Source organism: Macaca thibetana, chromosome 4, assembly GCF_024542745.1.
Source record: "Macaca thibetana thibetana isolate TM-01 chromosome 4, ASM2454274v1, whole genome shotgun sequence".
Taxonomy (NCBI): Eukaryota; Metazoa; Chordata; class Mammalia; order Primates; family Cercopithecidae; genus Macaca; species Macaca thibetana.
In genome coordinates, this window is record NC_065581.1 from 32,502,466 (window position 1) to 32,526,939 (window position 24,474).

Consider the following 24,474-nt stretch of genomic DNA (forward strand, 5'->3'; position numbering starts at 1 on the left):
CAAATAGGGCTGGACCCCTGATCCTGATCCAGCTGTGGCTATCCAGCCCCTTCCTGGGGACTTTGGACTTTGAGGGGGGCATGCCCAGGTGTGCTGGGAATCCACACTCTCCCTGGCTGGACCTAGAACCTGTGGACTCTAGTCCCGAGGGCAGTCGTGTTCTGCCTGTGCCTGGAAAAACACAAGAAACTTGACTGCAGAGAGAAGATCAAGAGATCGAGACGGTGAAACACCGTCACTACTAAAAAATACAAAAAAACTAGCCGGGCGAGGTGGAAGGCTGAGGCAGGAGAATGGCGTGAACCCGGGAGGCGGAGCTTGCAGTGCTGAGATCCGGCCACTGCACTTCAGCCTGGGTGACAGAGCAAGACTCCGTCTCAAAAAAAAAAAAAAAAAAAAAAAAAAAAAAAAAAAAAAAAAAAGAGGAGAGAGAAACATTGTGAGGAAACTGCCCGTCTCCAGGGCTTTTTCTGTTCCTTGGCTTTCTAAGGCCAGTGGGGTCCCCTCCCCTGCTTTCTTATTCCCGAGTTCTGTGAAATTCCCCAATCCAGCCGGGCGTGGTGGCTCACGCCTGTAATCCCAGCACTTTGGGAGGCCGAGGCAGGCGGATCACGAGGTCAGGAGATCGAGACCATCCTGGCTAACACGGTGAAACCCCGTCTCTACTAAAAAATGCAAAAAATTAGCCGGGTGTGGCGGCGGGCTCCTGTAGTCCCAGCTACTCGGGAGGCTGAGGCAGGAGAATGGCGTGAACCCGGGAGGTGGAGCTTGCAGTGAGCCGAGATCGCGCCACTGCACTCCAGCCTGGGCGACAGAGCGAGACTCCGTCTCAAAAAAAAAAAAAAAAGAAAAAGAAATTCCCCAATCCTTACTTTTTATCTCAAACCAGCTCAAGGTGGTCTGTTTTCCTTTCAACCAAAGAAAGGTGCTCCTGGTGGCTAAAGGTACATATTCTACAGCTAGATTTCCAGGCCGGAATCCTGCCCTCCACAACATGCGAACGACACCCGTGTTGCATATAGAGCATGTCTGTGAAGAATTGAGTTAGTGCCCGCAAAGTGCTTAGAGCAGTGTCTGGTACATGCGAGTACCCCGCAGCGGGAAACCACCTCCTTCTTGGTCTTCTGGGCACTTTTGAGAGTGAAAGGAGGCACTAATAGCGAACATACTGTGTACACTGGAATGCCGCAGGCAAACCAGGCTTTAGCAGTATTCCTCTATCTGTAGGTTAAACTAACAAAAAACCCACACAAATCACATTTCGTTCTTCAGGAAGGCATATTAGGCAGGGATTGCCATTTTCTTGCTGAGATAAACATCATGCCAGTAAACTGGCCCACGGTGGGGCGGCAGAGGGAGAGGGCCCAGGTGGGGGCGGACACCGTTGCCTGCACAGTTGATGTGGAGCCTGAAAGCTGACTCTGGCTGCAGGAGAAAGCTCAGGGTTGCATTTCCCTTCCTTGCTTCTTGATAGATGATCCATTTTTTGAAATACGGATGTCCCAAGGCCAATGAGACTGGTGCCATTCCAGTAAAGGGCCACTCTGTGGGAGGGACGGTGGGAAGGGACCCGAAGGTGGGGTCAAGGGAGGCCCCAAAACAGCCTACACAGCAGGAGGGATGGCCGGGGCTCTAGAGCTATAAGTGGCCCCTCGGGGCCCTGACGGGCGTCTCGCCATGCTCTTCCTGGGGCTGCTGCTGCTGCTGCCCCTGCTGGCTGGCGCCCGCCTGCTGTGGAACTGCTGGAAGCTCAGGAGCCTCCACCTCCCGCCTCTTGTCCCGGGCTTCCTGCACCTGCTGCAGCCCGACCTCCCCATCTATCTGCTTGGCCTGACTCAGAAATTCGGGCCCATCTATAGGCTCCACCTTGGGCTGCAAGGTGAGAGCCTGTTCTCGCTCTGGCCCTCACCATAGGAGGGCGGAGGGGGCGGGGAGGGTCCTCTCCCTCCGCTGACGCTGCTTTGGCTGTCCCCCAGATGTGGTGGTGCTGAACTCCAAGAGGACCATTGAGGAAGCCATGGTCAAAAAGTGGGCAGACTTTGCTGGCAGACCTGAGCCACTTACCTGTAAGGGCTGGGGGAATTTTTCTTTCTTAATTTTTTTTTTTTTAGAAATGGGGTCTTGCTATGTTGCCCAGGCTGGTCTTGAATTCCTGGTCTCAAGTGATCCTCCTACCTCAGCCTCAAGTGGGAGCCACCTTTGGGGGCTCCTGCAGTCCAGGTCCCTGGAGGCTGTTGGGGGGCATATCTTGGGGGGAGGAAGCAGGGGTTGGGGAGGCAGAAGAAGGTCAGGCCCTTGGCCTCCTTGGCCGGTTCCCACCCTCCAGCCCCCAACTCCTCCTGCAGACAAGCTGGTGTCTAAGAACTACCCGGGTCTGTCCTTGGGAGACTACTCTCTGCTCTGGAAAGCCCACAAGAAGCTCACCCGCTCAGCCCTGTTGCTGGGCATGCGTGACTCCATGGAGCCCGTGGTGGAGGAGCTGACCCAGGAGTTCTGCGAGGTAAGGCTGGGCTCCCGAGGCCACCTCGGGTCAGCCTCACCTCTCGAAGTAGCTCCCGCCCTGCCCGCTGCACACCGGCCTGCTGAACTCCCGTTCCTTCTCCACAGCGCATGAGAGCCCAGGCCGGCACCCCTGTGGCCATTGAGGAGGAATTCTCTCTCCTCACCTGCAGCATCATCTGTCACCTCACCTTCGGAGACAAGATCAAGGTGCCTCACAGCCCCTCCGGCCACCCCCAGCCCCTCCCTGAGCCTCTCCTTGTCCTGAACTGAAAGCACGCCCTCCTTTTCTGGCAGGAGGACAACTTAGTGCCTGCCTATTACAAATGTATCCAGGCCCAGCAGGTGACTCCCGAGGGTTGGGATGAGTGAGGAAAGCCCGATCCCAGTGAGGTCCTGGCCAGCCGCTAACTCCAGCCCCCTTCAGCATCTCCGGCTATGACATCCCTGAGGGCACAGTCATCATCCCGAACCTCCAGGGCGCCCACCTGAATGAGATGGTCTGGGAGAGGCCACATGAGTTCTGGCCTGGTATGTGGGGGGCCAGGGGCCTGCTGTGAAAAGGTGGTGGAGGCTGGTCCCCGCAGCCGCTGAGCGCCTCCCCACCCACCTGTCCACCCGCCCGCAGATCGCTTCCTGGAGCCAGGCAAGAACTCCAGAGCGCTGGCCTTCGGCTGCGGGGCGCGTGTGTGCCTGGGAGAGCCCTTGGCACGACTGGAGCTCTTTGTGGTGCTGACCCGACTGCTGCAGGCCTTCATGCTGCTGCCCCCGGGGGACGCCCTGCCCTCCCTGCAGCCCCTGCCCCACTGCAGTGTCATCCTCAAGATGCAGCCTTTCCAAGTGTGGCTGCAGCCCCGGGGGTTGGGGGTCCACAGCCTGGGCCAGAGCCAGTGACGGAGCAGGACGGACGCCAGCCGCATGCCTCAGTTTCTCCTTTATTGCTCCTGTACGAACCCCTCCCCCCACTGTAAACATAGTGCTGCGAGATCGCTGGCGGAGAAGGCTTCCTCCAGTGGCTGGGTGGTGAGGGGCCCTGGCTCTTCTCTCGGGGCGACCCCTCAGTGCTCGGCAGTCATACTGGGGTGCAAGAGAGGTGGGCAGCAGCTCAGCCTCCCCCGGCTGGGGAGCGAAAGTTTCTTGGTCTCAGCTTCATTTCCGTGAAGGGCACCGAGAACTCGAAGCCCTTCCAGTAGTACCAGCTCACTCCCTGGGAAAGGGGTTGTCAAGATAGAGTCAAAGCCGGATGTCCCATCTGCTCCTCCCATTTCCCTTAAGGAGGCGGCTCCGAGCACTCAACCAGCCTCCCCACATAGCTCCCCTCCTGACCCTCCGCCACAGAGGACTGAGGCTTAATCCTGAGCTGGCCCTTTCCACCCAATAAATCACCTCCAGCTCCCTCTGTGAGGCTGGCACGATTGTTCCGTTTCACCCAGCCGCTCAGTCCCTTGCCTGTTACACTGTGGGGCTGAAACCTAGGCAGGCCGAGCCCCAGCCACCCCGGCTCTGTGCCCCCTCCACACCCCTCACCTGATGGTCCACTGTGCTCCCGTAGAGCCCGTTGAGGTTGGCGTAGTGGCAGTTCCTGTACCACCAGGCCCCTCGGTAGGAGACGGCGCAGGAGATGAGCAAGTTGTTGGGGTCCCGATCACGGGCAGAGAAGACACTGCCGCTGTGGTAGCTCATGGAGTCCCCTGGGCAGGGTGGAGGAAGGAGCCATGAGGGCCTCCCCTCCCAGCCTCACCCTCCCAGCCTCGCAGCCTGTGCTTACCTGCGGTGCCGTGGTAGCCCTCCAGGTGGTGGCGGTAGTACTCCGCAGCCGAGTCTACGCGGAAGGAGTCGTACTGGGCGAACACAGCCTCGTCCCCAGCCCGCAGGTCCACGCGCATGGAGTAGTCACCTGCCTGCGTCAGGCTGTGCAGGGCCTCGTTGCCTGGGGGTGGGAGACATGACCTCATCAGGGTCCTGGTGTCCACAGGGCCCCCATCCCATCCGTAGTTCCCCAACCCCTGTGAGGTACTGACCCAGCCAGAACTCCCCAGAGATGTTCCCAAAACCATGGGCATAGTCCTCCCAGTCCCTCCAGAAGTCTGTCTGTCCATCCATGCGGCGCTGGAACACCTGGGAAGCAAGTGGGGGCACCATCAGCCTCTGGCTCCCGGGGCAACAGCCCCTGCCCTGCACGGACCCCTGGGTTTCCCAATGCCACCCACCAGCCAGCCGCCCCCGTCAGTCTCCATGTCACAAAACACGTTCAGGGGCCGCTCGCGGTTGCCGTTGAGGAAGATGGTGGTGGTCCTGGAGGCACCGGCTCCGTTCTGCATCTCCTCCCCGCAGTCCCTGGGGAAGGGGATCCGCAGCCCACCTGGGGAGAGGAGAGCAGGGGCCAGTCCTTTTCCAAGCCTTGGACCGTGGCTGCCCACCCAGTCCCCGGCCCCGGCCGGTGCGTCCAGGTACCGGTGGTGAAAGAGGTGGACACGGGTGGCAGGAGGCTCTCGCCCCACATGGCCTGGAGCCGTGCATTGTAGAGGGTGGAGGGAAAGAGGCCGAGGAGCTGGTGAGATGTGACCCCTCCCGGAAGCAGGATCTCCTGTGGGACAGACAAGGCGGGGTCAGGGGAGAGGGAGGTGGAGTCCCTCAGGGAGGGCCAGAGGCAGCACCTCCTGGAGTCACCCAAGGAGGGGAGTTGGTCAGTGGGGCCGGGGCACCTGGGTCCGGCCACCAGGGGTGTCGAAGCTGAGCAGGTAGCCTGTGGGCCGGACTTGGGGCTCAGTCCAAGTGAGCAGGGCGGTGCGGGGGGTCACTTCCTTGGCCTCCAAGTCCCGAGGGGCCTCTAGCCCTAGGAGGGAAAGCAGGAAGAGGAGATGGGGATGAGGCCCATCCTGGCTCCCTCTACCTCCTCTCCTCCATCCCACACACCCCACAGACCCTACCTGTGGTGAAGGTGATGCTGGCTGGGGAAGTGAGGTTGGGGCCCCGCAGGCCGCGCACGGTGGCGGTGTAGTTGGTGTGCAGGACGAGGTCATGCAGGGGGTAGTCCACCGCGCTGCCCGGGGCCTCGGCCTGCAGAGGCGGGGCTGGGAGTGCGAAGAGGGGCGTCAACGCCTCCCCCTCCATCCCCGGCCAGAGTCCAGTCTCCCCCCTGCAATCCCCACCCGGAACAAGTTCTCTCCAGAGGCCTCAGCCCTGCTCACCCCAGGGGCTGTGACCTGGACGTCATAGGTGTCCACGGGATTCTGGGGGGGCTTCCAGTGCAGCACGGCGAACCCCTCGGTCAAGTTCAGTGCACGCAACTGGGTGGGGCCGTCAGGAACTGGGGGAAGGGGAGGGGCTCAGAGGGGTCACCGCTGGTCTGTCTAGTCCCTGCCTCCCCAGACTCCACCGGCCTCCTGTCCGCAATTGGAGCCTCCACCACCTCCCTTTCACCCTCCTCCTTCTCTCTCAACTCCCACCCACGCCATTTTCTTGGCTCCCGCCTCTTGCCCCAGGTCCCAGTCCATCTCACCCGTGTTGAGGAAGCCTGTGAGAGGCTCACTCTCCTCAAAGCCTCGGACGGAGACCACGGTCACCTCGTAGCGAGCGCCTGGGATCAGCCCCTGGAGTTTCTGGGTCCGGGCCCGGCCGTCCACCTGCACGTTCTGTGGCTCCCCTGAAAACATTGGGGATCAAGGGTTACCCAGCGAACCCCAGGACGGCTGGAGGGTGGGCAGAGTGCAGGGGGGAGGGGAAACGCGAGGCAATGAGCCCATGGCAAAGGCACCACCTCCGTCCGCCAGCTGGTAGGAGACTTTGAAGCTGTCCGCCCGGGACGGCGGGGGCATCCAGTTGACCTTGGCTGAGGTCTCCCTGATTTCACTGAATTGGAGGTCACGGGGGCTCTCCAGAACTGCAGAGGGGGCAAGGAACAATGATGCAGGGGCAGGGAGGCTCCTCCCTACGAGTCCCACCCCTCGCCTCTGCTCCAGCACAGGCTCAGCACCCCTTTTCCTCTAGTCTCCAGGAATGGAAGTCGCTCTGCAGATTCCTCCAGGCCCACCACCAACTCGCCCACTCCACTGCTGGCTGAGGCACCAGGTCCCCCCCGTTAGTACAAAGACCCCCACTTTGGGGCAGATGTGGATCCTTACCTGAGCTGAGGGTGCGAGCAGTGCCCTGGATGCTATCGGCCTTGTGGGGTCCTCACAGCCCATACAGTGTCAGGCTGTACAGCGTCCCCGGTCGCAGGTCCCGAAGCACGGCTGAGTGCCGCGTCCCCGGCACCATCAGCTCGCGCTGCAGCAGAGGACGGGGATGCGGCTCCAGAGTGCTTGGTGATGGAACCCCAAAGCGGAGCAGGAAGGAGTCGAAGGCCCCAGGTGGGGCCTCCCAGTTGAGCCTCAGTGAACTGGTGGTCACATCAGTCACAGACAGCTGGGACAGGTGGGGTCCTGGCTCCCCTGAGGTCTGACCAGCAGGGGCCGGCCCTGCATGGAGTGGGTGGGAGAGAAGGGATTGGAGACAGAAGCACACCAGCTTGGTGACCCAGAGCACATCCCTTCCACCCCCCTCCCTGCTCCTGTTTCTCTATCTGTAACCAGGGACTTGCAGCCACAGGGGGGCCCTATGGGGCAGAGCTAAAGGCCACTCGCGTCCAGCCCACCCGTCCTCTCTCCCTGGTACCCGCTTCACGCTCTTTCCCTGCGACCACCACTTCTGAGCCCCCCTTTCCCCCTTCCGAGTCCCAGACTAGAGGTCAGAGATGCCTGGTGGTACCTGTGGTGCCCTCAGCTGAGAGGGGCCCCAGGCGCTTCCCTTCATGGAGGCCATAGAGGAGGAACCTGTAGGGGGTGCTGGGCTCCAGGCCTGAGATGAGGATCTTGCTCTGGTCACCGTCCACGAGCAAGGCCTGGGGCTGCCCGTTCGTGTCCTCATACTGGACCACGAAGGAATCAAAGGGGCCCTGGGCCACGCTCCACGAGAGGCGCATGGAGTCTGGGGCTGTGTCGGTCACGGCCAGCACCCCTAGGCGGGGCTCTTCAGGAGGCTCAGGGGCCTCTGGGGCTAACTCTGGGGCTGGCGTGTCCTCTTCTGGGGTTGCGTGGGAAAAGCCCAGGGCAGAATCTGAGTGAGGGGTGCCGTGGGGCCCTCCGTTTTTATCTTTCAGGCTTGGCCCAAGGCTGTGGTGGGAAGTTTAGAGGTCCAGGCCCAGTCAGACCATGAAGTCGCTGTGGCCTCGTGACTCCCGCGAGCTCCCCGGCTGTCGGAGTCAGGTGCTCGCTTCCCCCTTCCACACCCCAGTGTCCTCCCGAGCCCACCCTGAGCTATCACAGGCTCCGCCCCCACCCACGCCGGGACACATTCACTGAGCTTGAGGAGTGTGGTGCTCCCTTCTGAGAGAAGCTGAGGGTGGAACTGGCTGGTAAAGGTGACTGGCAAATCCCGCCAGCCGTGCCTTGGTCAGGCCTGTCTGAGGTGGGCATCAGTGAGCACTGGAAGCGGAGCCTGTAGCACAAATGCAGCCACTTCTGTTGGTTTCTGTGTCCCCGCTCATTTTGTTTTCCAGTGATTTTCCTCTTGAGAAAATGCTCCTGACTCATCCATGGCAGGGAGGTTTGCCGCTCTCTGGACAAGGCCACCTTCGGGGAGGCGACAGCTGCCCCAGTGAGTAATGAGGAGCAGCGGCAGTGATGGGGCAGAGTTGGGGCTGGGAGATGAGGGAGCCCCTGCCAGGGCCTTTCCCTCCCACCTGGCCTGGCTCCTGCTCTGGACTCCTTGATGGATGTTGAAGCCCACAAGGCTGCAGACTCCTCCTCCTTCCTGGGGACAGGCCAGGGTGCCCCACTCCCACCTGCCCACTCCTGCAGTCATCTTTGTCTTCGGACCAAATGCACAAGTACTTTGTTAAAAGTATCCCATCTGCAGCTCAGGCCTGCAGCCCCTCACCTTTTGGTGGCTCCTCAGGCGTCTACACCTTATTCACCTTTCCCCTCTCCTATGCCACTTCTCCTCCAGGGCGCGAGGCTGTCCTTGGTATGGTCCGGAAGGCCAAATACCAGGAGCTGCTCCTATCAGAGCTCCTGGGCCGGCGGGCTCCTGCCGTTGTACGGCTTGGTCTCACCTACCATGTGCACGACCTCATTGGGGCCCAGCTAGTGGACTGGTGAGTCTTGCCCGGGCCTCTGGCAGATGACGGAGCAATGACCCAAGGTCGGATTTCCTCCCAGCTCATGCTTAGTTCCCTAGTGAAGGCCAGTGGATCTCATTCTTCTCTGGAACCCGGGAACACCCCTTCCCAAGTTCTAAGTTCTCCTCACAACTTGAGTCTAGGCGTCTGGCTCCAGCCTTGTCTTTCTCCTCCTGCACAGCATCTCTACCACTTCTGGAACCCTCCTCCGCCTGCCAGAGACATGAAGATTCTGCTCATCATTGCTCAGCTCCCCAGAGTGGGCCTGGAGGGGACTGGAATTGCTGCATGATGGTGGCTGAAACAGGGTCACCTTGGGAAGGCTTGGGAGCCAGGAAGAGTGTTGGGCTCTCGTGTATGCAAAGGGTCAGATGTGGCTGCTGCTGTTTGCCTGGGCTCTGACCCGGTGGTGGGGTTTGAGCAGTGCTTCTCTGCCCTTCCACGGAAAGTGGAACCAGAAATGGTGCCAAGGCTGTGGCTGTTCCCTTTCGTGTAAAATGGTGCTGTTATTACTCTGTCTTGAAATAGGAAGGTGGGGCCGGGCCCGGTGGCTCAAGCCTGTAATTCCAGCACTTTGGGAGGCCGAGACGGGTGGATCATGAGGTCAGGAGATCGAGACCATCCTGGCTAAAACGGTGAAACCCCGTCTCTACTAAAAAATACAAAAAACTAGCCGGGGCGGTGGCGGGCGCCTGTAGTCCCAGCTACTCGGGAGGCTGAGGCAGGAGAATGGCGTGAACCGGGAGGCGGAGCTTGCAGTGAGCTGAGATCCGGCCACTGCACTCCAGCCTGGGCGACAGAGCGAGACTCCGTCTCAAAAAAAAAAAAAAAAAAAAAAAAAGAAATAGGAAGGTGGGATTTCTGGGGAGGCTGGTGAAGGAGGGCAGGGTTCTTTTCCCTACGTGTCATGTTAAAATTGCCAAATAAAGTACTTCTGCCTGTGGTATTTTCTGGATGTCCTTTATTTACTGAGACGTGTGTTTGGGTGCCTTGTTTAGGGGTAGAGGTGAAGTCTGAGCTTTGCCTCGTTCAGAGAGGAAAGGGGTTAGGGGTTCACCAGACCACTCTCCCTGTGGAGTGTTACGGGTGTACCTCATCTCCTAAACCATGGAATTTCTGTTAGGGCTTAAAAAAGTAAAAGCCTAGTATTGTTCAATTTGTGTTGGAATGAAAGTAAGAGACAAGTGTCTTAGAAACCTGTCGCTGTTTTGTGAGGGCCTTTAAATATCCTGCACTCGTGGGCCATGTTGGGCCTTTGGACGCCCATGTACACAGGAGCTTGTGTGCACCTGTACCCTGATACAGATATACCCGGTAGGGGAGGTGCTCAGGCACTGGAATGAGGGGTTAACAGGGAAGGACAAGGTTATTTCTGGGCCAAGATTCAGAGATTCCCCTGGAGACCCAGGTGTCCGGGGCGCCCCCACAACACTGGGCCTGAGGCCAGTTGCAGTTCTTGGCTGTCACGTGGTTTCCCAGCTTAGCTGGGCTGGGGGAGGAGCAAGGTCCAGAGTCAACTCTGCCCCAAGCCCTAGCTTGGCCAGAAGGTAGCAGACAGACAGACGGATCTAACCCCTCTTGCATCCTCCAGCCATGAGGCTCCTCTGGGGGCTGATCTGGGCATCCAGCTTCTTCACCTTGTCTCTGCAGAAGCCCAGGTCCTGGAGGCGGGATGCTGGGTGCTTGGATTGGGGCAGGGCTGGCAACAGGACCCGATTCAGGAGTGAGGGAGAGCAGGGTTGGAGGGTCAGAGCCAAGTCTGACTGCTGATCCTGTCTGTTCTCCCCAGGTTGCTCTTGTTCTCTCCTTCTGTGGTTCATCTGGGGGTCCCCCTATCGGTGGGGGTGCAGCTCCAGGATGTGCCCCGAGGACAGGTAGTGAAAGGATCAGTGTTCCTGCGAAACCCATCTCATAATAATGTCCCCTGCTCCCCAAAGGTGGACTTCACCCTTAGCTCAGACAGAAACTTCGCACTCCTCAGTCTCCAGGTAACTAGACCCCACGCCCTCCTGCTGCTTGTGGGGCTCCCGCCCTGTTCCCCTCTGTCCTGTAAGTGTCTTCATCTTCCCACCGGCCTCCTCTCCTCCTGTCTTCCCAGCCTCGCGTTCTCCTTCTGTGTTTCTCCCTTGGTCTCTGTCCTTTTTGGCCAGCTCTCTCTTGCTCTGTGACCCGCTCCGTCTCCCTCTCCTGACAGGTGCCCTTAAAAGATGTGAAGAGCTGTGGCCTCCATCAACTTCTCAGAGGCCCTGAGGTCCAGCTGGTGGCCCAGTCGCCATGGCTAAAGGACTCTCTGTCCAGAAAGACGAACATCCAGGGCGTCAACCTGCTCTTCTCCTCTCGCCGGGGGCACCTCTTTTTGCAGACGGACCAGCCCATTTACAACCCTGGCCAGCGGGGTGAGTCTCAGCCCCAGGGCCTCAACATTGAACCCCCTCCAAGCCCTGTCAGGATGAGTTTGGTGCCCCCTAAGTGAGATAACCGGAAAGAAAGTGCCACATGGGAGGGCTGCTTAGGAAATATTTGTCCCCCACTCCCTCTGTGGAGTTGGACCCACTCTCCCCTTGCACATGGATCCCTGCTCACCTCTCTCCCCCTCCTCTCCCAGTTCGGTACCGGGTCTTTGCTCTGGATCAAAAGATGCGCCCGAGCACTGACACCATCACAGTCACGGTGGAGGTGAGTCCCCGACCTCTGGCCTTCCTGATCCTGGCCACTGATGCGACCTCCTGCCTGTGACCACTTCTCCCCTTGCAGAACTCTCACGGCCTCCGCGTGCGGAAGAAGGACGTGTACCTGCCCTCGTCCATCTTCCAGGATGGCTTTGTGATCCCAGACATCTCAGAGTGAGCTCTCCCAATGTGGGGGCTGTCCCCAAGCTACACCATCCCAATTCCTGTTAGGCTCTCCACCTCCCACACAGAGGGACGTCCCGGGATGCCCTGGCCCTCAGCCTCCTGAGCCTCTGGTTAACCCCCACAGTCCTCTGCCCAGGGAAGCAGGCCTCTGGCTCTCCGTGCCCCACTGCACAGATGGGCTGAGTCCCTTCCTTGTCCATTCTCAGGCCAGGGACCTGGAAGATCTCAGCCCGATTCTCAGATGGCCTGGAATCCAATAGCAGCACCCAGTTTGAGGTGAAGAAATATGGTGAGAGCTGGAAACTGGAGGGACAGGCAACTGCTTTCCTGAAGGAAATAAGGGTGGGAGGAAACATAGTGGGTGCAGCTCAGGGCAGGGAGAGATGGGTGCCACAGCCCTGGGTGGAGGGGATTCTTTGAACTAGAGTCTGACCTGCCTATCCCTTCACCCTGGGTCAGTCCTTCCCAACTTTGAGGTGAAGATCACCCCTGGAAAGCCCTACATCCTGACGGTGCCAGGCCATCTTGATGAAATCCAGTTAGACATCCAGGCCAGGTAATACCTCCCTCCCCACCTCTGCCCGCCAGCACTGTGTCCTGCTCCCTACTCAGTATGAATGGGCTCCTGCTTCCCTGCCCTCAGGCCATTATTCCCCCCAGCCCTTGGCCCACCCTCTTCTCTCTGTCACGACAGGTACATCTATGGGAAGCCAGTGCAGGGGGTGGCGTATGTGCGCTTTGGGCTTCTAGATGAGGATGGTAAGAAGACTTTCCTTCGGGGGCTGGAGAGTCAGACCAAGGTAGGAAGGAGGATAGGGGCTGGGGAGGGGAAGGGGCAAGGGAGGTGAGATTCAGTCACCATCATATGTCCTGTTTCTTTCTATGCCCCAGCTGGTGAATGGACAGAGCCACATTTCCCTCTCAAAGGCAGAGTTCCAGGATGCCCTGGGGAAGCTGAATATGGGCATGACTGACCTCCTGGGGCTGCGCCTCTACGTTGCTGCAGCCATCATTGAGTCTCCAGGTGGGTGACTTTCCCTTATTGTAACCCCAGACCTTGCCTCTGACCTCTGAGCTAACCCTCTGTCCTCCAGCACCAACAGCACGCCACTTCTCCCACCTCGTCTCAGACTCAAAACCAGGAAACACCCAGGAGACCTCGTCTCTCTCCAACCCTGTCTCTGTGACTCGGCCCTTTTCTCTGGCTCAGTTTATTTATTTATTTGCTTGTTCTGCTCATTCATTCACTCCTCCAGTGGACATGTGTTGTTCAATGTCCTGTGCTGGGCCTCAGCATGCACAGACAGGAATACGGCGGCCTGTGCCCTGGGAGCTCACTGTTTTGTGGGAGGGAACCACTCAAGCCACTCACCATTTATCCTCCTGTCCCTCTCTTCTTGGCTCTGTCCCCCACCTCTCTCTGTCCTTTGTTTTGCAGGTGGGGAGATGGAGGAGGCAGAGCTCACATCCTGGTCTTTTGTGTCATCTCCCTTCTCCTTGGATCTTAGCAAGACCAAGCGACACCTTGTGCCTGGGGCCCCCTTCCTGCTGCAGGTTTCTTCCAGAGGGGAAGGATGAGTAGGGAGGGGGTGGTACTTAGGAGGGCTCAGGGTCTGACAACTCTCTTTTGCCTGCCCTCTTTTACCTGCCTAGGCCTTGGTCCGTGAGATGTCAGGCTCCCCAGCTTCTGGCATTCCTGTCAAAGTTTCTGCCACAGTGTCTTCTCCAGGGTCTGTTCCTGAAGTCCGTGACATTCAACAGAACACAGATGGCAGCGGCCAAGTCAGCATTCCAATCATTATCCCTCAGACCATCTCAGAGCTGCAGCTCTCGGTAGGACTCCTCGGACCCCTGGGAGATGGTGGGGGAAGGGGAGGAGGGTGAGCTGGGGTCCCGAGGATCCATGGCTTGATTTGGGGGGAAAGTGGGGTGCCTGGCTCTGAGCTACTACCCTATTTGTACCTGCCCCTCTCTCCAGGTATCTGCAGGCTCCCCCTATCCAGCCATAGCCAGGCTCACTGTGGCAGCCCCACCTTCAGGAGGCCCCGGGTTTCTGTCTATTGAGCGGCCGGATTCTCGACCTCCTCGTGTTGGGGACACTCTGAACCTGAACTTGCGAGCCGTGGGCAGTGGGGCCACCTTTTCTCATTACTACTACATGGTGTGCATGAGCTGGGGAGTGGAGGAGGACTGGGGTGCAGGGAAGAGCCCTCTGTGTGGGGCTGGGGGGTTCAAGGCTGGGGCTGTCCCATGAAGAGGCAACCACTCTTGTCCCTCCCCTTCCTGCCCCAGATCCTATCCCGAGGGCAGATCGTGTTCATGAATCGAGAGCCCAAGAGGACCGTGACCTCGGTCTCCGTGTTTGTGGACCATCACCTGGCACCCTCCTTCTACTTTGTGGCCTTCTACTACCATGGAGACCGCCCAGTGGCCAACTCCCTGCGAGTGGATGTCCAGGCTGGGGCCTGCGAGGGCAAGGTGACTGGGATCAGGCGAGATGGCACTTGTGCTGAGGGGGTTGAGGACAGGGTGATTGCCAACAGGGCATGGATTTAGCTTGGGGGGCAGTGACGATACTGGGACTGAAGGAAGCTCTCTCTCTCTCTGACCACGCCCACCTTCGGCCCCTGCCAGCTGGAGCTCAGCGTGGACGGTGCCAAGGAATACCGGAACGGGGAGTCCGTGAAGCTCCACTTAGAAACTGACTCCCCAGCCCTGGTGGCGCTGGGAGCCTTGGACACAGCTCTGTATGCTGCAGGCAGCAAGTCCCACAAGCCCCTCAACATGGGCAAGGTTTGTCCAGACCCTCTCCCCAGCCCTCCCACCCCTCCGTGGCTCATCCCCCTGCTGCCCTGAGCCCTGGGCGCAGCCCCTGGATCCCACTGGGGCTCCCCACAGACTCTTCTCCACTTGGCCCTGTGGTCTCCATCTCCTCGCTCTGTATCCTTTCCTATCCCTCCATGCGCTGCCCTCTCACCTGTGCCAAGTGCTCGGTCCTGCCCCATCAGCCATGCTTGGCTCCTAGCATTCCTGCCTCTTCTTGCAGGTCTTTGAAGTTATGAACAGCTATGATCTCGGCTGTGGTCCTGGGGGTGGGGACAGTGCCCTTCAGGTGTTCCAGGCAGCGGGCCTGGCCTTTTCTGATGGAGAACAATGGACCTTCTCCAGAAAGAGTGAGAACAGAGAAGGAAGGGGAGTGGGTGGCAGGAAGATAAGGAAGGAGGAAGGGCCTGAGGGAGCCAGGTAGGAAGAGTCGGGCGGGAAGGGCTGGGCAGGGGAAGGCGGGGAGGGGAGGAGGCCGAGTGCCTGACGGCTGGACTGCAGCCTTGCTCTCTACCAGGACTGGGCTGTCCCAAGGAGAAGACAACCCGGAGAAAGAGAAACGTAAACTTCCAAAAGGCGATTAATGAGAAATGTGAGTTGTGGGTGCCTAGGCAGCAGCTTGGGTTCTCCACGTGGGATCAAGGTTGGGGGTCTGCCTCTCTGCCCCTCGCCTCCTTGCTGAACCAATGTGTGGTATTTGGGGCCAGAGATCCGAATTCCGGGATTACAAGTGGAAAGGTGGGCAGCTCTCTCCACCAGCCTCTCTTATGTTGCTGGTCTCAAGGGGTCTGGGCGGGGGCTGAGGTGTATGTCCTTTTTGTCCTCTCATGCTCACCCCTACCTGGCCCTGCAGTGGGTCAGTATGCTTCCCCAACAGCCAAGCGCTGCTGCCAGGATGGGGTGACACGTCTGCCCATGAGGCGTTCCTGCGAGCAGCGGGCAGCCCGAGTGCAGCAGCCGGACTGCCGGGAGCCCTTCCTGTCCTGCTGCCAATTTGCTGAGAGTCTGCGCAAGAAGAACAGGACCAGGGGCCAGGTGGGCCTCCAACGAGGTGAGGGGCTGGGTGGGGCTAGGGCACAGGTGGCGCTGCTTGGAAAGGCAGAACGGCCCCCTCCTCACTCCCATCCACCGTGGTCCCCCAGCCCTGGAGATCCTGCAGGAGGAGGACCTGATTGATGAGGATGACATTCCCGTGCGCAGCTTCTTCCCAGAGAACTGGCTCTGGAGAGTGGAAACAGTGGACCGCTTTCAAATGTGAGAGTGTTTGCCGCCCCAGCCTTGTCTCTGGCTGTGTCTGGGGACCAGCCCAGGGTGTGACGGAGCTTCTCTGCCTTTCCCTACACAGATTGACACTGTGGCTCCCCGACTCTCTGACCACGTGGGAGATCCACGGCCTGAGCCTGTCCAAAACCAAAGGTGAGGTGACCCTGTCTGGGCCTCAGGTGACCCCCTTTCCATTTCCCTCTACCCCAGCTCCCTGTTCCCTTTGCTCTTAGTGTAGGAAGAGGGTCCGGTGCAGCTGGCGTGGGCCAGAGGGCAGAGGCAGACTGAGACAGAGCTGGGTCACCCCGCCCCGCCCTCCTGCGGCCCTGAAGCTTTGATGGCCCCTCTGATCTCTGCCCTTCCACCCACACTTCCCTTCCCTCAGGCCTATGTGTGGCCGCCCCAGTCCAGCTGCGGGTGTTCCGCGAGTTCCACCTGCACCTCCGCCTGCCCATGTCTGTCCGCCGCTTTGAGCAGCTGGAGCTGCGGCCTGTCCTCTATAACTACCTGGCTAGAAACCTGACTGTGAGGTCCCGAGGGAGCCTGAGCATACAGGGGTTGGGGGAGCCAGGGTCCAGTGAGGGGTGGGGAGCCTAACCAGGCCGGGACTCTGGCCGTCCTCATTTTCCTGCCCTCAGGTGAGCGTCCACGTGTCCCCAGTGGAGGGGCTGTGCCTGGCTGGGGGCGGAGGGCTGGCCCAGCAGGTGTTGGTGCCTGCGGGCTCTGCCCGGCCTGTCGCCTTCTCTGTGGTGCCCACAGCAGCCGCCGCTGTGTCCCTGAAGGTGGTGGCTCGAGGGTCCTTCGACTTCCCTGTGGGAGATGCCGTGTCTAAGGTTCTGCAGATTGAGGTGAATGGAGCACCCCTGAATACAAGTCCCCGGCCCCCCAGCTTTGTCCTCCACCCTCAGCACTGTCTCTGCTGGCCAGGCCAGGGGCCCAACACCCAAATCAATGCCTTGGTCTACTCACGTCTTCTACAATTCTGATCCAACTCTGTCCCTGGAGTTGAAACTCAAAGTCCTGGGGGAGTCTGCACTGGCAGGGCAGGCTGTAGTCCTGTGTGACCCCACAACCATGTTTTCCCTGAGACAGAAGGAAGGGGCCATCCATACAGAGGAGCTGGTCTATGAACTCAATCCCCTGGGTGAGTGGCCCTCTACCTCCAGCCATCGGTTTCCTAAGTGGGTACAGGTGGTGGGGGATATGGACAGCAGGACAGGCTGCCAACTTCCCCCATTTCCCCAGACCACCGAGGCCGGACCTTGGAAATTCCTGGCAACTCTGATCCCAATATGATCCCTGATGGGGACTTTAACAGCTACGTGAGGGTTACAGGTGGGAGTGCCCTTTAGACCCTTCCCAGTGGCCACCTTCAGATTCATGTGAGACCTGTGGATCCCTGCTTGGTCCCACTCCCCGTGAGCCTCTGACGCAGAGCCTCAGACGTCCACCCTCTCCCTCCCATGTAGCCTCAGATCCATTGGACACTTTGGGCTCTGAGGGGGCCTTGTCCCCAGGAGGCGTGGCCTCCCTCTTGAGGCTTCCTCAAGGCTGTGGGGAGCAAACCATGATCTACTTGGCTCCGACACTGGCTGCTTCCCGCTACCTGGACAAGACAGAGCAGTGGAGCGCACTGCCCCCCGAGACCAAGGACCACGCTGTGGATCTGATCCAGAAAGGTTCTGGGTGTGGGGGCAAGCAGGAGGGGGGCCAGGAAAGGACAGTTACTGGAAGATGGACAGCCCAGGAGGCTACAGGGGGAAAGAAAAGGGGCCCCTGATGGGGATGGGGAGCATGGCCTTGGGTTCAAACAGCAGAAGGGTGAGTGTCACCTGAGCGGCCACCTCTCCTCTCCAAGGCTACATGCGGATCCAGCAGTTTCGGAAGGCGGATGGTTCCTATGCGGCTTGGTTGTCACGGGGCAGCAGCACCTGGTGAGGTTGGGAGAGGGGTTCCAGGGCTATGAGGGGTCAGGTCCTGGGCAGGGGCGGGACAGAGCTGGTACAATGGGAGGGTGAATGACCAGGCACCTGGGGCGTGGGCGTAGCCATAAGCAAGTCCTTACCCCCAACCCTCCTTCCTCCCCTCCAGGCTCACAGCCTTTGTGCTGAAGGTCCTGAGTTTGGCCCAGGAGCAGGTAGGAGGCTCTCCTGAGAAACTGCAGGAGACGTCTAAGTGGCTTCTGTCCCAGCAGCAGGCTGATGGCTCGTTCCAAGACCCCTGTCCAGTGATACACAGGAACATGCAGGTGCGGGCATGCTGGGGTGGCCTGAGGGGCACCTGTAGGAGGAGTCTCTTTGCTTCTTCCCCCTCCTGTTTGACATCTTCTTTTCTCCCCTCACTAGGGGGGTTTGGTGGGCAGTGATGAGACTGTGGCACTCACAGCCTTTGTGACCATCGCCCTTCATCATGGGCTGGCCGTCTTCCAGGACGAGGGTGCAGAGGAATTGAAGCAGAGAGTGGTAAGGACAGTGGTGTTTCTGCTGTCCGCTGGCCCCCAGCTCTCCCCCTTTTTCTGCAGGAACCCAGGGGTCCAGGCCCCAGACCTTCATCCTGTTTTCTTCCAGGAAGCCTCCATCTCAAAGGCAAACTCATTTTTGGGGGAGAAAGCGAGTGCCGGGCTCCTGGGTGCCCACGCAGCTGCCATCACGGCCTATGCCCTGACACTGACCAAGGCTTCCGGGGACCTGCGGGGTGTTGCCCACAACAACCTCATGGCAATGGCCCAGGAGACTGGAGGTGAGGGACGAGGGGCTCCTGGCAGTGAATCTGAGGCCCAGGGGACCTTAGGATCCCTGAGTGTGCCCAGAGGGAGAGGCTGGATGAAGACTCAGAGGACGAATGAAGGTGTAAGCAGGGGTGTGTTGGGGGAGAAACAGGAGAACCCAGCAGGGAGTGACTAAGGGCCAAGGGACCAGGCTCTTCTCCCTACCCTCCTGTTTACTTGTGGTTTCCCTTCACTTCCAGATAACCTGTACTGGGGCTCAGTCACTAGTTCTCAGAGCAATGCCGTGTCGCCCACGCCAGCCCCTCGCAACCCAGCCGACCCCATGCCCCAGGCCCCAGCCCTGTGGATTGAAACCACAGCCTACGCCCTGCTGCACCTCCTGCTTCACGAGGGCAAAGCGGAGATGGCAGACCAGACTGCAGCCTGGCTCACCCGTCAGGGCAGCTTCCAAGGGGGATTCCGCAGTACCCAAGTAGGGGCCGCCCCCGGGCTCTGGGGGTGGGTAGTCCTGAGAACAAGCGCTTGAGTCCTGACCCAACCTCCCTAGGACACGGTGATTGCCCTGGATGCCCTGTCTGCCTACTGGATTGCCTCCCACACCACCGAGGAGAGGGGACTCAATGTGACTCTCAGCTCCACAGGCCGCAGTGGGTTCACGTCCCACGCGCTACAGCTGAACAACCGCCAGATTCGCGGCCTGGAGGAGGAGCTGCAGGTGAACCACTCCCCGGTGAACCTCTCCCTCGCGGGGTAGCCAGGACACCTGGGCCTCGTGGCCAGGTCAGAAGCCGTCCCCACCCTCCCATCCGGGGATTCCCCGCAGCACTTCTTCCTGGGGTCCCTGGGGGAAGACTGACTTCCTGCCTGTGTGACCTGGAGCTCTGAGCTTCAGTTTTCTCACTTGGAGAGTAACATATGCAGAGTTTACCCTACAGGGTTGTTAGAAGGCTGAAGTGAGATAATTCACGTGCTGGTGTAGACTTTGTGGAAATGTGAGGTGGGGAGAGGAGGTGGGGCTGTTTTGAGGAAGGAGACAAGTTATTGGAGCCGCAAAAATAGGTTTGCTTATGCCCTTCTAACATCGCCTTCCCTTTCCTGTTGCTGAAAGTTTTCCTTGGGCAGCAAGATCAATGTGAAGGTGGGAGGAAACAGCAAAGGAACCCTGAAGGTGAGGGCCCGGGAAGGGGCAGGGCCGGGCACTGGCGGAGGAGACGGGTGTGAAGTGAGAGGCCTGTGGGCAGAGGCGCATGGTCCGGGGAAGGAGGCAGACACCTCAGGGTTGGCGTCCCGTGCTTCCGTCCTGGGTGTTTTTCCCCCTGCTTGCTCTCCCCATCTCTGGGTACCTGTTGTTTCCTTTACCTGCCTCAGTGCTGATGGCCCCGGATCCCACTCCTCAGCCCAGGCCTCTTCCCTCGACCACGGGCCCCACTCATCCCACTCCCGCAGCACCTCAGACGAGGCGTGTCCCAAAGCCCTTCTTCACTGTGTGTCTCTTGTCTGGCTGATGGGAACCCCTGCCAGCCAGGAGCCCGGCCACTACTCCAGAGGCCGTGTTAGTGGCCCCTCTCCCAAGCCTGTCCTTATGTTCCTAGTGACTCCTCCTCTGCTCCCCTGCTGCCTGTGGCCCTTGCTGCTTGCATCCGAGATTCTGTGCTAAGACGACCTTCTCCCTACCTGGAACTTCTCTTTAACTCCCCTGTCTGATCCACTGTCCACACGGCAGTGACACTGACCTTCCACAAGCCCCAGCCAGATCAGCCTTGGGGAAAAGTCACACCCCCTGCCCATGGCTCACATGGCTGGGCCTCTGCCCACCTCTCGGGCCAGACAGATCCTGCCTACACAGATCCCCGTGCCTTTCCCGTCCTTCCCTGCTTCTTGGCCCACAGGACAAACTCTTTCTCCTCCTTCAAGCCTTGGCCAGAAGCCTTTCCTGAGCTTTTCGGTCCAGCCTCTTCCCAGCACAGTCTGGAGTGTTGGCCTCTGGGGGCAGGGCCTGCTTCTTTACCTTTCTGTCTCACCAGGCGCCTGTGGCAAATCTGGTGCCACTCGTGTGTGTGGCCTGTGCAGTGATGGGGATGAAAACGGGCTGAAGGCCTCAAATCCCGTAGCCCGGGGAGACGCCCTTAGGTATGGCACCAGAGAGGTCTGTGGCCTCAAATGTCCTGCGTCCTCTCCCTGCCCCTTGCTGAGCCAGGTCCTTCGTATCTACAATGTCCTGGACATGAAGAACACGACCTGCCAGGACCTGCAGATAGAAGTGACAGTCAAAGGCCACGTCGAGTACACGAGTGAGTGTGGGGGTTGGGAGGCCTCGGGGCCTGGCAGGGGCTGGTGCAGGGAGCCAGGTGGCCATCCCAGCCCTCCTCACAATGCTTCCCTGTGCAGTGGAAGCAAACGAGGACTATGAGGACTATGAGTACGATGAGTTTCCAGCCAGGGACGACCCAGGTGTCCCTCTGCAGCCCGTGACACCCCTGCAGCTGTTTGAGGGTCGGAGGAACCGCCGCAGGAGGGAGGCGCCCAAGGTGGTGGAGGAGCAGGAGTCCAGGGTGCACTACACCGTGTGCATCTGGTGGGCGCCGGGAGCTGTCCTGGGCCAGGGGAGGGAGGGCAGGACCCAGGCTGGGGCTGGGCTTCTGGAGCCCGCGCAGGCAGAACCTGGACGACAGGTCACATCTCTCCACAGGCGGAACGGCAAGGTGGGGCTGTCTGGCATGGCCATCGCGGACATCACCCTCCTGAGTGGATTCCACGCCCTGCGTGCTGACCTAGAGAAGGTGTGGTCAGACCCCAGGGCAACCCCCTCTGCCCCGGTGCTGAGCCCTGTCATGTGCAGGGCCTGTGACCTGTGACCACCTCCCCTTTTCCACAGCTGACCTCCCTCTCTGACCGTTACGTGAGTCACTTTGAGACCGAGGGGCCCCACGTCCTGCTGTATTTTGACTCGGTGAGTGGGGAGAGGTGACGCAGGAAGGGACTCGATGGCACTGGGTGTACTGAGTGTGCGTTAGGAGGTTTCTCAGGAGACAGCTGTGTCAGCCGCCGGTGCTCTTGGGGACTTGATGTCATCAGCGAGAAGGATGAGGATGTGAGCCTGTGAGACACAGCAGAGTAAGGGGCAGACCTGCAGGTGGCAGGGGCCGGTGCCAGTCAGCGGGGACCCTCGGGGCTTGAGAGGGATGCTTCGTAAAGCCGGTTTTATTCAGCTTGAGGGGCTGCCTTTGTTTTTTTGTTGAACTTCCTTTTTTTTTTTTTTTTTAATATTAAAGCGTTTTTTCTTTTATAAAGTGATGGTGGCCATAGATGACAGCTGTATTTGTCTTTTCACGGCCTTATTTGACTAAAATAGTTATCAACCCTCTTATGGCCTTCAAAACATTTTTATTTAGTTAGTTATTAAAGACAGGGTCTCGCTCTGTCGCCCAGGCTGGACTTGAACTCCTGGCCACAAGCAATTCTCTGGCGTAGGCCTTTCAAAGTACCGGGTTTACAGGCCAGAGCCACCAAACATTTTGAGCCCGACCTTCAAAATGTTTTTTGAACATTTACTGTAACCTCTGGGAGAAAATGTGAGAAAGGTGTGGTGGCTTTCATTAGCCAGCTGTTTGTCGGTCAGGGAGACCCCTACCCAGTGTGTGCAGAGGGGCCCGCCCCCATCAGCTGGGGAAGCCTGGCTGACACATCTGGGCTGAACACAATGGAAAACACAGCCAGCAAGATTCCCGGAGAGGGAGCTGACGGCGCGGCAGCCCAGCTCAGGAGAGACACTGGCATGGCACCGTGTGGACTGGGCGCGCGTGGGCGTGAGGAGGGGTCGGGCCTGGGACCTGAGTCGGGGGGGTCAGGCAGGATGACAGAACCTGCAGTTAGGTTATGGCCAATAAAGGAGGACCCAGTTGTATCCATGACAAAGTTGAGGCTGTCAGGAGGGTGAGTGGGTTTGGGGGCAGGCAGAGTGCCTTGGAGAACTCACAGGTCCTGCCAAAACCCTAATGCAGAGATGGAGCTGCAAGTGCAGTTTGAGAATCATCAGCCTGGAGCGGTTTAGTGGAAGGCAGGGAGTGGTTGAGGCCCCCACAGGGGAGCACTGAGGAAGCAAGTTCCGAAGGAGGGAACGTAAGAAATGACCAGCTCAGAACCAAGGGTGTTCCAGAAGCTAAGCCTTAGCTTAGGGACAGTGTCACAGAGAACATGTCCATGATGCAAGACTCTGCTGAGGGCCTGGGACAGTGAAGACTGGCGCAAGGTCACCCTCTGGGAAGTGAAGTCACCAGAGACCTTGCGGAGCAGCTTGGAGAGTTCTCTGAGTAGGAGGGTGACAGAATGTGAAGGACACTGGAGAGAAGGCCAACAGGAACCAAACAAAACCAGGCCAAGGAAATCCAGTATAGGGGGCTGCAGGGCCCAGGGAGTGGGTCCCTCATCTCTCCTCCCCACGCTGGGCCAGGTCCCCACCTCCCGGGAGTGCGTGGGCTTTGAGGCTGTGCAGGAAGTTCCCGTGGGGCTGGTGCAGCCGGCCAGCGCAGCCCTGTACGACTACTACAACCCGGGTGAGTACTGCGGGGCACCCTGGAGTTCGGGAGAGTTGTGGCATAGGTGCCCTCTTGTGGGACAGTGGACACTGGGGTAGTGTGGGGGGCAGAAAGTGCTGGGGCTCCCTGGGACTGAGGAGGCAGAACAGAGGGACCCGTGCCCTGACTCCTCTGTGTTCTCCAGAGCGCAGATGTTCTGTGTTTTACGGGGCACCAAGTAAGAGCAGACTCCTGGCCACCTTGTGTTCTGCTGAAGTCTGCCAGTGTGCTGAGGGTGAGACTGAGGGCCTGGGGCGGGGCAGTGGAGGCGAGATGGCCGGGGACCCCCCACACTGTCTGATGGGGCCCCCGACTTCAGGGAAGTGCCCTCGCCAGCGTCGCGCCCTGGAGCGGGGTCTGCAGGACGAGGATGGCTACAGGATGAAGTTTGCCTGCTACTACCCCCGTGTGGAGTACGGTCAGTCTTCCCACCGAGGCCCTGGCCTGACCCTCCCTCGGGGACTGGCTGTTTTGGTCTCTCTGGGTGTAGCCTGCCCCTCTTACAGGTCATGCATGCAGCCTCTTTGCTCTGACACCAACTTCCTGCCCTCTCAGCCTGAAAGTAACTCACCTTTCTCCCTTCTCCTAACCCCCTCTTAGGCTTCCAGGTGAAGGTTCTCCGAGAAGACAGCAGAGCGGCTTTCCGCCTCTTTGAGACCAAGATCACCCAAGTCCTGCACTTCAGTATGAAGCGAATCGAGAGGCGGGCAGGGCTGTGGGGAGACAGGGAGGCTGAGGTCTGGCTGAGGACCTGACCATCTGGAAGTGTGAAAATCCCCTCAGCGTGTCAGAAGCCCTGGGCTCGGCCATGAATAGGGAGGCAGTGGCACCTCTCCGTGGGGGTGGCGAAGGTGGAATGAGAGGAGCTACACAGAGCTGCTGGCCTGGGCTCGCCCTGCACCTTCTCTTCCCCTCTGACCACTTTTGTCCACGTCATCCCCGCAGCCAAGGATGTCAAGGCCACTGTTAATCAGACGCGCAACTTCCTGGTTCGAGTGTCTTGCCGCCTTCGCTTGGAACCTGGGAGAGAATATTTGATCATGGGTCTGGATGGGGCCACCTATGACCTCGAGGGACAGTGAGTCATCTGATCCCCTCAGTCTCTTGTGCTCCCCATGCCTCGCCACCTAGGCCTTGCCCTTCAGAAGCCAGATGCCTGTGCTCTCTGTTCCCAACTGCCATCCTCCCGAGCCCTGCTGACTGCCCCTTTGCCCCCTGCAGCCCCCAGTACCTGCTGGACTCGAATAGCTGGATCGAGGAGATGCCTTCTGAACGCCTGTGCCGGAGCACCCGCCAGCGGGCAGCCTGCACACAGCTCCACGACTTCCTCCAGGAGTATGGCACTCAGGGGTGCCAGGTGTGAGGGCTGCCCTCCCGCCTCCCCTGGGAGGAACCTGAGCCTGGGAACCATGAAACTGGAAGCACTGCTGTCTCCGCTTTCCTGAACACAGCCTGGGACCAGGGCATATTAAAGGTTTTTGGCAGCAAAGTGTCAGTGTGTCGCTAGGGCCAAGAGCAGTGCCCCTCCGCATTGCAGTTCTGGGGCAGGCCAGGTTGACATAACCTCAGACC

The 24,474-nt window shown here is 59.4% G+C and overlaps 3 protein-coding genes across 5 annotated transcripts; 2 read left to right on the forward strand and 1 right to left on the reverse strand.

Moving 5' to 3' along the window:
* Window positions 1–1,677: 1,677 nt before the first annotated feature.
* On the forward strand, window positions 1,678–3,024 carry LOC126953231 (steroid 21-hydroxylase-like). 3 transcript variants are annotated; one of them, XM_050788629.1, is made up of 6 exons: window positions 1,678–1,879; window positions 1,977–2,066; window positions 2,346–2,500; window positions 2,608–2,709; window positions 2,797–2,844; window positions 2,927–3,024. In XM_050788629.1, exons 1-6 carry the CDS (start codon window positions 1,678–1,680, stop codon window positions 2,939–2,941), a joined length of 612 nt encoding a protein of 203 aa, XP_050644586.1. In that variant the 3' UTR covers window positions 2,942–3,024. The 3 variants fall into 3 exon arrangements, with proteins under 3 accessions (XP_050644586.1, XP_050644585.1, XP_050644587.1); XM_050788628.1 differs by having other exon boundaries at window positions 2,797–2,981; XM_050788630.1 differs by having other exon boundaries at window positions 2,836–2,981.
* Window positions 3,025–3,422: 398 nt separating this feature from the next.
* On the reverse strand, window positions 3,423–7,633 carry LOC126953234 (tenascin-X-like). Its single transcript, XM_050788634.1, is given in 13 exon segments — window positions 3,423–3,706; window positions 4,027–4,190; window positions 4,268–4,429; window positions 4,521–4,617; window positions 4,710–4,861; window positions 4,954–5,086; window positions 5,205–5,335; window positions 5,430–5,601; window positions 5,691–5,809; window positions 6,002–6,145; window positions 6,260–6,382; window positions 6,624–6,959; window positions 7,249–7,633. Coding segments are annotated over 13 exon segments (2,049 nt in total). The 5' UTR covers window positions 7,463–7,633; the 3' UTR covers window positions 3,423–3,604.
* Window positions 7,634–10,183: 2,550 nt separating this feature from the next.
* On the forward strand, window positions 10,184–24,391 carry C4B (complement C4B (Chido blood group)). The gene is made up of 41 exons (XM_050788584.1): window positions 10,184–10,317; window positions 10,449–10,647; window positions 10,854–11,055; window positions 11,265–11,335; window positions 11,414–11,502; window positions 11,721–11,803; window positions 11,974–12,070; window positions 12,209–12,314; window positions 12,406–12,538; window positions 12,953–13,068; window positions 13,168–13,347; window positions 13,493–13,675; window positions 13,807–13,992; window positions 14,149–14,307; window positions 14,561–14,687; window positions 14,855–14,929; window positions 15,191–15,388; window positions 15,480–15,591; window positions 15,683–15,753; window positions 15,986–16,125; window positions 16,239–16,448; window positions 16,693–16,744; window positions 16,846–16,935; window positions 17,070–17,279; window positions 17,459–17,534; window positions 17,692–17,848; window positions 17,946–18,062; window positions 18,168–18,339; window positions 18,568–18,800; window positions 18,876–19,043; window positions 19,437–19,496; window positions 20,526–20,619; window positions 20,717–20,903; window positions 21,018–21,108; window positions 21,204–21,278; window positions 22,779–22,881; window positions 23,048–23,137; window positions 23,222–23,320; window positions 23,503–23,586; window positions 23,848–23,980; window positions 24,124–24,391. The coding sequence occupies exons 1-41, from the start codon at window positions 10,253–10,255 to the stop codon at window positions 24,263–24,265; spliced, it is 5,235 nt and encodes a 1,744-aa protein (XP_050644541.1). The 5' UTR covers window positions 10,184–10,252; the 3' UTR covers window positions 24,266–24,391.
* The last annotated feature ends 83 nt before the right edge of the window (window positions 24,392–24,474 follow it).

Bases quoted from the DNA above. Each gene is read 5' to 3' on its own strand.
- C4B (XM_050788584.1), top strand. From the start codon at position 10,253: ATGAGGCTCCTCTGGGGGCTGATCTGGGCATCCAGCTTCTTCACCTTG. The intron at 11,503-11,720 runs GTGAGCTCTCCC...GTCCATTCTCAG, and splicing joins GTGATCCCAGACATCTCAGA to GCCAGGGACCTGGAAGATCT. The intron at 13,069-13,167 runs GTTTCTTCCAGA...TTACCTGCCTAG, and splicing joins GGGCCCCCTTCCTGCTGCAG to GCCTTGGTCCGTGAGATGTC.
- LOC126953231 (XM_050788628.1), top strand. From the start codon at position 1,678: ATGCTCTTCCTGGGGCTGCTGCTGCTGCTGCCCCTGCTGGCTGGCGCC. The intron at 1,880-1,976 runs GTGAGAGCCTGT...GCTGTCCCCCAG, and splicing joins GCTCCACCTTGGGCTGCAAG to ATGTGGTGGTGCTGAACTCC. The intron at 2,710-2,796 runs GTGCCTCACAGC...CTTTTCTGGCAG, and splicing joins CCTTCGGAGACAAGATCAAG to GAGGACAACTTAGTGCCTGC.